Source organism: Narcine bancroftii, chromosome 4, assembly GCF_036971445.1.
Source record: "Narcine bancroftii isolate sNarBan1 chromosome 4, sNarBan1.hap1, whole genome shotgun sequence".
Taxonomy (NCBI): domain Eukaryota; kingdom Metazoa; phylum Chordata; class Chondrichthyes; order Torpediniformes; family Narcinidae; genus Narcine; species Narcine bancroftii.
In genome coordinates, this window is record NC_091472.1 from 290,747,942 (window position 1) to 290,761,271 (window position 13,330).

At 40.5% G+C, this 13,330-nt stretch overlaps 1 protein-coding gene across 1 annotated transcript in view; it reads left to right on the top strand.

The window, feature by feature from the left end:
* LOC138762473 (voltage-gated inwardly rectifying potassium channel KCNH7-like) overlaps nt 1–13,330 on the top strand; it is a 192,670-nt gene that overhangs the window by 150,756 nt on the left and 28,584 nt on the right. Inside the window, exon 9 of the mRNA XM_069936229.1 lies at nt 4,701–4,953. Coding sequence (XP_069792330.1) covers nt 4,701–4,953 — 253 coding nt within the window. The remainder of the gene's footprint in view (nt 1–4,700; nt 4,954–13,330) is intronic.

Genomic DNA, 13,330 nt, shown 5'->3' on the forward strand with positions numbered 1-13,330 from the left:
AATGGGTGCCCTCCTTCATCAGTGTTTCACTGACAGTCCCGTGTCACCTCTGGAGGGTTCAGCAGAGAATCCCGGCATCTCGGGCTCACATCCCCAAGATGCCATTCACTCACTTGAGGGACCAGGTGGAATCCTTTCTCCTCATCCAGAGCCACTAACTACCCTTTTCAACAGCTCTGGAGAGATCTTTAACTGCTTGTTGGTGTGTCTTTCCTCGCATTCCCAACTCCTGGAGTAGCCTTGATGTTGATGTGCCTACAAATCCTCTAAAGCTTATTTCAACCGGTTGGATCCTTGCTTCCAGCCACTTTGCTGCACATCAGCTGCAAGCTCTGTATACCTCTGTATACCTCAGTTCCTTATGCTTTAGGCCTCATCCACTTCATCTTCCATCTATGATTATAGAAACGAGATGGAGTGCGGCCAACCACAGCACAAGGTCTGGTCTAAGGTTGGTTTCCCGCCAAGCCGCCCAGAATTTGAATTTGATGTGGTGATTCTCACCTTCCTGGAAAAATGCTGTTAATGGCTAGCGGGATAAGTAGAGCATTAACATTTGTCCACCGATTTTCCGGCACTGCTGCGTTACACCGTAGCACCTGGTTGTGATACAAGGTGTTTCAGCCTTAAATGAGACTGGTCTTGCAGCCACCAAAATATGTTTTAGTGTTACTGAAGTTAGGCAGAGGGAGCATGTGGGGTCCTCTCCATACTGCTGGCTGAGATTCATGGCAGACAGCAAGATGTCTTATGCAGTCCTAATGGTGAACTTGCTTTGAATGTTTCCATCTCCCACAGCTTTTTCCAGGAGATCTTTTTCTTCACTTGCTCCTATCTTCACTTGCACTTGCTTTGCCTAAGTGACAGCCTTTGGGATCAGGATTTCTCCGACTCTACACCAGGTTGTTGTTATCTCCTGGTTACGCCATACCACCTGCATGAGCCACCAGGTGAATTGCAGGACACCTGGTTCATTTTTGTGGAACCTGTATGGCATGCCATGGGACCTGGGGCTGATGCAGCCCTTGCTCAATGCACAATTTTCTCCCCATCACTCCATCTAGGTGGGCTGATATCAAGTTGGTCTTCTGGTGGATGACCTGGCATGTCAGGTGGTATGGTAATCTGTTAATTGTTTGGGTGGAACTTTTCCAGGTACTTTTCCAGTTCTGCCCTTGACACTGAGATACTTTCACTCTTCTCCCCTGAAAAAAGACTCTTCACAAACTTGAAGGGATCGTTAGAGAAGCTTGTTTTTATCCGCTCATTCTTCCTGCACTTCCTTACCAAGTTCTCAGCTCTCCTCAGTGTCACAAGCCTGCTCCGGGTATCTGCTTGCAAGAGGTTTGTAGCTTCCTTCTCCTCCTCTGTGGCTTTCCTCCACTGTTTCTTCAACTACCTCCTCTCTCTGACCAGATGATCTATCTCCTTTTGCTTCCTGGACTTGGTGGGGATCATCAGTGTAGATTTCTTCCTCTCTTGCACCCCATAGCTATAGATTAATTCCCCAATTCTTTCTAACTTCTTCATAATGTATCCTCTGTGCATTTCTAAAATGTAGTGGAGGTTAGCATTGATCTCCACCCACATTGCCTTCTCGCAGGATTTTGGCCACTTGATCAATGCCCCTAGATCTTCTTTTCCATTGCCAGTCAAAGTGGGCTGGGATCAGGTTGTTCTCCTGTGCTCTTCATCTGCTGGCACTGGGGTATTGATGTCATGCAGACTTTACACTTTGTCCTACTGCTGAACTTCAGTCGACTGATTCGACCTGCTTCTCAAAAACGTAGCTGTTGATGTGAGGTCCCCCATTGCTGTTTTTGCAGGCCTCCTTGCTGCCCCATTGTATTTTCAGGCCTCTGGTCAAAGTAACCTTTGCCCAGCCTCTTTATATAGGTCTGTTCACAAAAGGTTGCTGTGAGTTTGTGGTAAATTTATAGTCATCTAAATCAGAAATTTTACTTTAACCTGCCAAACTCTACCATAATGAACATAATAGAATGATAACCATGTCTTTTTTTAAAATTCACAGAATATTGTGCAATACAGTACGATTAAATAAACTGCATTGGAAACCTAAGCATTATTATTAATAGTCAGAACCATGTTTAGAAATATATATTTTCTATTTCTGTGCTCAAGGCCAATCAAGTACAAATATAATGAGAGTCCAAAGATTGCTAATATCTATCATTATATTTCCAAACAGAAAACTCACCCTATTTCATTTTAATTTCAGTTTCTAATGCATGAAATTGGGCATTGCACTCAGCCTGAAATGTTAGCACATAATTTCAATGCAACTTGAAAATCAAATTAGTTGGTTTGGACTGCATAAATATTTTAGGAAGACTGCAAATATATAGACAAAATAGGACAGGATATCAATCACCAAGGAACTTTTAATTGAAGTGAGGCCACCAAATTATCCAAATAATACTAGTGTTGATTATGCGCAGGAATAGTGGCACTTGGCAGGAGGATGAATATGCTCCATAATGATTACTAGAGGGAGTAGGAGGAGAAAGGAAAGAACTATCCACAATCTATCATCAGTATCCACATGCACCCATATGCAGCAATAATACTGCTTCAGCAAGCAAGGACTGGTAACAAAGATCTTTTGATCGGGAACCACTACTGCAGCCATGGACCATTACAATTTTTTTTTACAGATGACTATAAAATTTTACTTGTGCCCTTAATTTCTTCTAGGTCTTTCAAGGCTGATGCTGCTAACATCAGTACAAGGACCATATCACTATATACTAATAGATTAGGAAGATGACAGATTCTCTATGGTCAAAAAGAAGTAAATTCAATAACGTCTACATGGATAGCAGTGACAGTGCCAACATTGTGGACCTTCCTCAGCAGCAAGGTGGAGTCGAAGGTATTCACATCACCTTTGAGTCCTCCAGATCCAAAGGGGCTTCACCCTCTCAAATAGGATTTTCTCTGCAACTAATTACAATGGATCTTAATTATTGGATCCTGATCAGGTCACAAGGCACCTTTATCTGTCAGTCCAGTGTGCCCTTATCTAGTTCAATGCAAGGCCTTCAGGCAGCTACTTGGATATAAGAGTCATCCACTGTGCACCTAGCCCCCAACTCCAGTGCTGACCCTGCTCCCAATGAACAGATCACTTTACCATGCTACCACCTAATAGTTCCTAATCTGACCATGTCTTTCCAAATGTGTATAAATTCCATCCCTTTTTCTATATTTATATTGGACATAATGGAGAAATCCATGAATTTCTATTCACACGGGAAAAGCGTCAGTAAATGTCTAACCTATAAAGAGTCAACATGGAGGCAACTTGTTTGGGCCACCTGGCAACAAACTACTTTAGATACTGGAGAGCCTATTGGTTTGTGGTGCCTCCACAAACTGAGGTGATCTGGTGGGCTCAGCCTTGTCGACATTTGCAGAACAGAAAGAGAAGGGGAGAAAGGGAAAAATCACATGATAATGTGTGGTTCTGGCTCCACAGTAAGGGAGGAGTGGATTGCCCAGCAGCTTCTGTGAGGAGAATCTAGCACCAAATGTCTATTACTCAATGAATGAATTAGTCAGGCTGCACCAAGCACCTTCACCACAGCGGTTGCAATTGTTCAAGAAGATGGTTTCCCACTCTCATCTAAAGGGTAGTAGTGATAATTATTAGAATGCTAATGTTCCACAAACAAAGTGAAAAAAGAATCAAAACTTCCTTCCGCTATGATTTCTCTCTTAGCTTCTCTCTGTTGCTAAACATATGAGCCATGATATGACAAAAAATATAGGACTAAACTGAAACATCTTCCCAACCAATCATCAAAATAATGCATAAGCGTGCCTTAACCATGTTTTCATGTCCGTTACATGGTCATTAGACTTATACCTGTTGCTCCTGGTGAATTATTTTTATTACATAGAAATGTTTATTCAGAGATAAAGGAATCAAGAGATGGCACTTTTTGCCATCTAGTGGTAGAACAGTGTTGCACAAAAATTTTGTTTTTAATTGATTTGGCCATCTGCTGAACTATTAAATTGCACAGGAGAATTTCTGGAAAATTCTCCTGTATCAGACCTCATTGAAACATATGATATTCAATAATATTGAAAGAGAGTGTTAATGTTTGCACCCATTATGTTAAGATATTGTCAATACAGAAACATTCGAATACATGTAACTTATCCTTAATGAGATAGTCTACACACACACACACACACACACACACACACACACACACACACACACAGCTTTTTAATACATCTGTAATGGTAATTTAATTCCTAACTTCAAAAAAAAGTCAGCTCTTTATTATTAGTTTTACAGACAGAATTATTTTTGGCTTGGTTAACTGGCTAATACAGAAAAAAATATTCATATATTTGCTATGTTATGATTATGTAAAAGAGCAGAAAGGAATCTATTTGTCTCACAGATGGTTTTCAGACCATAGTTTAAACAGTGTATGATTAAGTATTGATGTCTGAAATTTTGAATTATTGAGTATCCTTAATTTGTATGTGAAATAAGGTATAGTTATTGAAATCCATTATTTGCTCTGAGACCTGCCATATCTTAGAATTTTACAATTCATAGAATGCAGGTTCTATTATCATTTATGGGGATACATTCTGATGACTTGAATTACAGATTATAATACCCATCCGTCATTACTAATACTTAATTTTTCTACTAGGTCCTTAAGGGATTTCCAGAATGCCTCCAGGCAGACATATGTCTTCACCTCAATCAGACACTGCTTCAGAACTGCAAGGCATTCAAAGGAGCCAGTAAAGGCTGCCTCCGAGCTCTAGCCATGAAATTTAAAACCACACATGCTCCACCTGGTGACACGTTAGTTCACAGTGGCGATATCCTCACTGCACTCTACTTCATCTCTCGGGGTTCAATCGAAATTCTGAAGGACAACATTGTAGTAGCAATCCTTGGTAAGTCAACAAAAATCAATAAGCATTTTTGAATTTACATACCTTATTAGATGTCTTCAAGACTTTTCTAATAATGAATAGGAACCAGCAATGCTGGAAGCTTTGCTATGTAGATGGCAAAGTTATTCAGCTTAAAATTTTCCCACAAATTTGTAATTTATTTTGCAAATTGAAGAAGGAAAATATAAATTGAGTTGAAGTACTTTATCTTATGGATAATTACTGCTGTTATTAATTTGGGGTGATATCAACAGTACTGGCCTAACTGGCAAGTATTAATGCACCTGAATGGAACGAATCATGGGCCATGGCTCTGAAATTCTAGAGAGCCTTTACTTTTAGCAAATTCTGCTTTTGTTTCAACAAACTCAGTATTTTACTTTGTTATTTGGGTGTTTCATGGTAAACTAATATTATCAAGGTTACTTTTACTAACATCTGATTCTGCATTTTATTTTCTTTTAAAAAAAGAGACTATATTTCTATAAACTTGCATCCACAGAATGACTGGACTGTTGGGGCAGTAATATAACCAGTAACCATGATAGTTTTTTCCCCATTAGTGAATCCCCTGAGAATTTTGTATATATTGATTTTGTTTCCTTAGGATCATTAGATTATTCATAATATTAAACTTAAGCACACACAAACAAGCCCCTTTTACACTTGCACCCCACTAAATTGGCTGTTCAATGTCCCGGGATAGGAATGGCGATTTTTGCAGTTCATACTTGACCACTCTTAACTGGGACACTGTACACATTCACACTTGCAAGTAGCCATCCCCAGGATTAGGACTTTTTTACCTTCTATTGTGATGTCTAACGCATCGAGCGATGGTGGACCTGTCCTAAATCCTGATCAACGTATCAACTATCCTAAGGAAACAAAATCTTATATTCAAACAAAATTAATCATGCCTAATTATAACATAATTCAGCTTTATGTACAGCACACAATGAGCCCCTCAGCCCCTGTTGTTAATGTGCCGACCTATATAAACCTTTATAAGGGACCGTGGGAAAGTGCTAAAAATAAATAGCAGTAGTGGACAATTTTTAAACCGTGGAAAAGTTGGTCACACTATAGCATGAAATATAGAAATACTGTGGGGGAGAAAACAATGCTGGACCTGCCCTCCCAGAAGGCCATGCAGCTGTATGCACGGCTGCATGGCAGAGCACTTCTGGAGGGGTTTCTTTGCACCACTGCATTCTGGGAAGTCTGGTCCACCATTTTTTCCAGTCTTTATAAATTGTGCGCTATAGCACTAGCTGTTTAAAAATTGTCTGCTATTGATATTTATTTCCTCTCCCTCTCTCTCCCTCTTTCCTGCTGTGAGTTTACCACAACAAAGTTTATACCTTCATTTCAATCTTTTCTTCCTTCACATTCCTGCACTCATGCAAAAACTTTGGTTATTTCTATCCCAGAATGCAATTACCCTTTCTACACTTGCCTGATTGCAATGCCAGTGTCTGCAGACACTGGGAATTGCAGTGGGGGTCAAAGCTGTCTATCCCCGGCGTGAGACGACGACATCTCGCGTTGGCATTGAGAAGATTTTGCTTTCACACTGGACCTTCTTTTGGCTGATTGCCCATTAATTCCTCAGACCACTTGCAAGTGTGAAAGGGGCTACACAAACGCACAGAACCTGCTCTTTGAAAAACAACAATTGTCTTTTTCCTGTATTCTACCCAGACGAATAGATGTGCATTTCAATTCAAAATGTCTATCATTTTGAGAAGGGCAACAGGGTGTGAATTACTCATGGACCCCCAATCATCTTGGACCACCTTACCATTGCACCATGGCATCACTGTCAAATGGGAGTGGTGATTAGCGTACTATTAGCTATGCTACATTCCAAAAATATATGTAGTCATCCTTCATTTCTCAGAACTAGTATGAAAGTAGTTCATCTGTGTTGATAGGGATTCCCTAAGAGGAAAAAGTTGCCAGATGTATGCAGGTAAAAGATCCATTTTGTGACTTGGTGTACGGTAATGTTTTGGTGACAACACAACTTGGAATGCAGTGTCTTTAAAAAGCAATCTCTATCCTCAAAGATCTGCACAACCCAGGCCAGGCCCTCTTCACTCTGCTACCATTGGGAAAAAGGTACAGGAGCCTAAAGACGAGCTCTCAGTGGCACAAGGACAGCTTCTTTCCACTGCCATCAGATTCCTGAATAATCAATGAATCAAAGACGCTGCCTTGCTTTTCGCCCACTATTATTTTTATTTATTATTTTTTTTTATATAGTAATGTTGTAAGATGGTTATAATATGAATATTTACACTATAACGCTGCCACGAAACACCAAATTTTATGACTTGTTCGTGACAATAAATTCTGATTCTGATTCTGAACTAAATTAGATTCTCCAAATACACTGGGCAACGATTATTTTCAAAAGGTTTGCTTCCTGAAAAAAAATTGGGGATTATAATAGACAACTTCAAGCTGAACACAAAGATAATTTCAAATTTTCTGTATCACGTAGGAAGTTGGAGAAAGATTAAATCAACTTTTGTTGAATTTAGCATGTTTAATTGCATAATGACGCCGACACGTTGCGTTAGTTCAACCGACCTAAACATGTTTTGCTGCTGATTTTCATTTGTACTCAGCATCTGATGCCTCTCATGTTAGTGTCCAAATATTGTTGGCCAGCATTGATGGATTCCAGTTCCCCTGATACCACTTTTCTATGTTCGCAATGACCTGGTAAAACCTTTCACCGTGATCGTCTCTGATGGCACCAAGATCAGCAGGGAAGAAGTTCAAGTGCAAATGCAGAAAATGAATTTTCTATGACATGTTGCACTTTGTGGTTTTGTCTGCATGAGGTAGACTTAAAATATGACACAAAATCACAAAAATAGATTTTATCTAAAAAGAAATGGGATGTGATAGGAAAATTTTAAGCTGATTTTCATGATCAGCGGCCCAAAATCCATAAAAGCATTGAGGAAGCAAAATCTTCATTGTCCAGTTATCTATTCAACCCATACCCAGAACCCATAGACAGTGAGCAATAAGAAATCCCACCTACCACTCCAGCCTTCATTAGTTAGAGGGATTATCAATTACATGCGTGTTATTTGCTGATTTGTTGGAATAAATCATCTTTTGATGAACGATGTGGCAGAATTGGTAGCATATATTGATCAAAGGATCTGTTCTGAGAAGTTGCTGTCAGAAATCACCAACTTGTGCTGCCAAAACTACAGCTTTGCTGAAGGTCCAAACCTGATGCCAGGAGGTATAAATGCTCTGAGAAGAGTGTGGTAACCTGTCTAAATGACTATGCACCAGTGGCACTCATATCAATAGTGATGAAGTGTTTTGAAAGGCTGGTATTAGAGCATATCAGCTCCTGTACAAATTCACCTACCGTTGCAACAGGTCTACGGCAGATGCCATCTCATTGGCTGCACACAAAGCCCTGGAACACCTGGACAGCAAAAGTGCATTTATCAGGATGCTCTTTAACAACTCCAGTTTGGCATCCCCTCAAAATTGATCAGCAAACTCCAAGTCCTGGGACTCACCCCACTGTGCAATTGGATCCTGGATGTCCTCACCTCCAAACCACAATCGGTGATGATCGGTAAGAATATCTCCTCCACAATCTCCATCAGTACTGATGTACCACAAGGGCTGTGTTCTTAGCTCCCTTCACTACTTGCTATACACCTATGACTGTGTGACTCGGTACAATAACAACATCATCTACAAATTCACTGATGATCCCACAGTAGTGGGTTGTGTAAAAAGTGATGATGAGTCAGCGTTCAGGAGGGAGATAGAAAACCTGGCTGAACAACCTCACACTTTTTGTCACCAGAACTAAGGAGCTGATTGTTGACTTCAGGAAGAGAAAAACAGAGTGTTCGATCCAGTAATCAATGAGGGCTCAGAGGAGGAGAGAGGGAGCAAATTTAAGTTCTCGGGAGTGATTATCTCAGAGGATCTTTCCTGAACCCAACGAACTAATGGCATCATGAAGAAAACATGTCAGTGCCTCTACTTCATCAGGAGTTTGTGGAGATTTGGTATGACGTCGGAAACCCTGGCAAATTTCGACAGTTGTGTGATGGAAAGTGTGCTGACCAGCTGCAACACACTCTGGTATGGGGACACCAATACACCTGAACGTAAAGCCCTGCAAAAGGTCATGGATATTGCCCTAAACATCACAGGCAAAACCCTTCCCACCATCAAGAGCATCAACAGGGAACACTGCCATCAGAGAGCAGCAGCAATCATCAAGGATCCTCACCAAACAGCACGCGCTCTGTTCTTGCCATTGCCATGAGGAAAGAGGTATAGATGCCAAAAGTCATACCTCTACATTCAGGAACAGCTGGTCCCACTCCACAATCAGACTCCTCAACAACAAACTCAATCAGAGACTCATTTAAGGACTCTTATTTCTGCACTTTATTGGGTTTTTTGTATTTCCCTCTGATTTACACAGTCAGTTTGTTTACATTACTTTATTACACATGTACATTGACACCATTTTTTTGCACTACAAATAAGTGGTTATTCTGCCTTGACCACAGGAAAAAGAATCTCAGGGTTGTATATGATGTCATGTCTTTTCTTTACTCTGACAATTAATCTGAAATCTGAAGCTCTCTGGTGGATCTTAATTCTCTGTAACTTTCCAATATTTCACAGTTTGCACTTGCCATATATACTTGTGCAATATTTGATCCCATGTAAGAGTCGACCCCCCCCCCCCACCCCTCTTTTGGCCCAAACATCATGTGTTTTCTGTATGACCTATGTAAAAGTCGAGTCCCCCTATTTTTGGCCCCAACAGTCACCCATCCAAGCTCTCAACTGCCCAACTGTAGATCCTTGCCTCGGCCACCCACCCATCTGAGCTCCTGATGCCCCAGCCACAAACTCTCTCATAAGCCCCGGTCACCCATCCGAGCTCCTGATTCCCCAACCACAAACTTTCACCTAAGCCCCAGTCATCCATCCGGGCTCCTGATGTCCTGAACGTGGACTTAACACCCAGTCCCGGCCATCCGAGTTCTCGACGTGTTGAACAACATAGGTACTTACCACAGTCAAAAGTATGACCTGTGTAAAAGTCAACTTGAAAAATTGGTCCAAAAATCTTGACTATTACACAAGTATATACAGTAGTGAATGAGAGACAATAAAAAGTTTCTACTTCAGGATTAGAAGCATTCCTCTCCAGCTACCTTGCCACAGATCAGCGGACAGCAAGTGACTACATTTTCAGAGCACCTCTTAGTCACTGCAAAAGAATGTTGAGGAGTTCCACAAACACAAGGATTTTCTGTCTTTTATTGTACCTCCTGTTTATAATCAGGACAGCCAGATAATTCTGTTCACAATCAGGTAACAATCATAATATATTCACCTTTTAGCCTTTATATAAAAATAATTGTCATCTATTAGGAATCCAATGTTATCCACTGACTACCTAACACAACTCACAGACAAGAGCAAATTATCCCAACACTCACTGCCACCACAATGTCATTTGGAAGATCACCAGTCTGGATTGCTCTTGAGAGGTAAATTGCACTACCCAGCAGACCGGGTCTCTTTAATCACCTATATATCACCTGCTATTAACAATAATAACAATAACTTTGTTGTCATACACTTCATACAATGTACACATCTACTGAAATTCTTACTTGCTTGCAACTGAACAGGTACTTGTAATAAAACTATAATAGTAAACTTTGCTGAAATAAATAAGACAATAAATACATAAGATCGATAAATAATAAATAATTATAGTGATCCTTGTGCAAAAAGAAGTAACATGCAACACTGCAGACAATTGCTGTTGGGACAGTCCATGATTAATGTAACGGGGTTGGGGTTCAAGAATCAGGGGGCTGTTGACTATCTTTGCCAATCCTTGCCAAAAGCTCTGGTCCACACCAAATTCGTACATCTCGCTAAACTAAAAACTAAACAAATATCCACCTCTTCACTGCCATGCTCATCTGTGGTACCTGACTTGAATAACTTTGCCTTTCCCTATGTTTTATATTGTTTTCTCAGTGGACGTAACAAGATAAGGCTGCCTGCCATGTGCAGCAGGGAAGGCTGCAGAGCCTGGTGCATCAGTCTGCCTTTAATTATCCAGCATGCATCAGCTTCCTGTGAAAGCCAATAGTCTGGACTGGAAGGCATGGGATCTGCCAAGTGACATCAGATTCAGTTTTCAGATTGATTGACAGAGTGCATACATGACATTCACATACAACCCTGAGATTCCTTTTTCCTGCGGGCACGACAGAATTACCACTAATTGGTAGTGCAAAAAATAGACTGTATACAGCGTCAACATGTAAACAATCAAAAGAACTGTATCAGATAACAAATATAAACAAACTGACCATGCAATAGAGGAAGAGCAAAGAAAATCAATAAAGTGCTCAAGTAAGAGTCCTTAATTAGTCCCTGTTGAGTTTGTTGTTGAGGGAGAACAACAGACTTGCATGGCTGGAATCATTGCCTTTCCCCAAAGGCAGTGCCTCAGTATTCCATGCTGATGACTGAAGCAGTGTGGTATAGAACCTACTCTGGTTGCTAAACAGGTTGCTAGAAGTGGACATGTTCAGGCTACTGGCCAGATCCTGAACAATGCAGCCCATGGTCTGTGAATATACATGTCTGAATGTGAGAGACATTCACAAAATTTCAATTATGACATTTTTGACAGCCATTTAAGTCTGGGGGATGGCCTAGCCAGCTGTCAAAACATTTCTGTGGACTGGGTTTGTTCAGGCATCACCATGTACATCCCAAAGCTCCAGCAAGATGCTGAATTTTGCTGACCAGGTTAATACTGGATTCATTCAGGAACCTGAATCATAAGGATCTGTTCAAGTGCAGTCCTGGGGATCAGAATATTTGGCTTATTCCTGGCATGAATTGTTGTGCCACTGTAATTTTCTAAGTGCCTAATTACCATTTCTTACTAACGAAGGGAAAAGATACCAGGTGCTTCTCAGGTGTAATCAGTTAAAATAGTAATATAGGTTGAGTATATTCGTTGATGTGAATTTTGGTACTTACCATTGTTTTGATTTACATTTTTTTTAAACTGAAAATTAAATTAAATGTGAAAACATTTATTTGGTAAGTGAATATGGTGCATGAGTCCCCTGGAGTTCATGTTTTCATTGTATTTGGTTGTTGTCTTTATCTGTACCTCTGTGCATTGGTTATTGATGTGATATGTACTCGAATGGACCCTTAGCTGAATCAGTTTCAACAGTCGGTCAATCCAGAACCAACTCACAACAGCTCAAAAGAACTTCAACGTATGAAGTGACAGAGTGCGAGTGATACTCCTGACCACTAGAGGGAGTCAGAGACTAGTTTGTGGCAGCTTCAGTTGGATTCATGATGGATGCCTCCAAACAGACATGAGTAAGTTCTATAGCTAATAAAGTATAGTTGTTATAAAAAGAAACATCACATGATACCAGGAGTGGAAGAAACACCAGGAGTGTGCATACCAGGAGTGGAATAAAGACCAGGAATAGAATAAACACTAGGAGTGTCCTGAATGTGAATCAGTTGATATCAGCAGAAAAATGAAGACTCCTGATGCTGTTAATTGGACTGGAATTCTTGACCACAAAGATTCTTGATGTATCTACAAGCTATTGGACTTGATAACCAACCTGAAGATTCCACCACTTCTTACCATGGCAGGTCCTCAAGTACTAGAGGTTTTCCACAGTGGTATTTTTTGCCAAGCAGCTAAGCAGAGCAAGTTCAGCAAAGTTACTGTTCACCAAAGTAAAATTAAATGTTCAAGAGGTACATGTTTCACTCAGGCACACAGCTGCAGGGAGAGAGCTTTGATTCTTTATTAATGGACTTGAAATTAAAAGCAAGAACATGCTATTTTGGGTTGCTGCAAGATTCAATGATCCGTGATCAAATTGTGTTTGGGGTTATTGATAAGAAAGTGAGAGAGAGGTTACCTTAGCTGGAGCTGTCAGGATATTCCATGCCAGTGAATTAGCTCTGCAGCATGTGAAAAAGTTTGATGAGAGTGTACAAAAGCCAGTGAAAACAAAGGCAAAGCAGTAGCCAACTTGTGTGTCCACAGATGTAAACAAAGAATGAGACATAGGAAACATAAAAAAGATGGAGACATTCATTTGTAAACGATGTGGCACTCAATGTGCACCAAAACAATGTGCTGACTCTGGAAAAGTCTGTAGTAAGTGCAAAGGGCAGAATCACTGTGCAAAGCGATATCTTTCCAAAGGGAAATGAAACACAAGTGAAACCGTACACACTATAGAAGAAACTGCCCTCAGTGATACACTATTTATTGGCA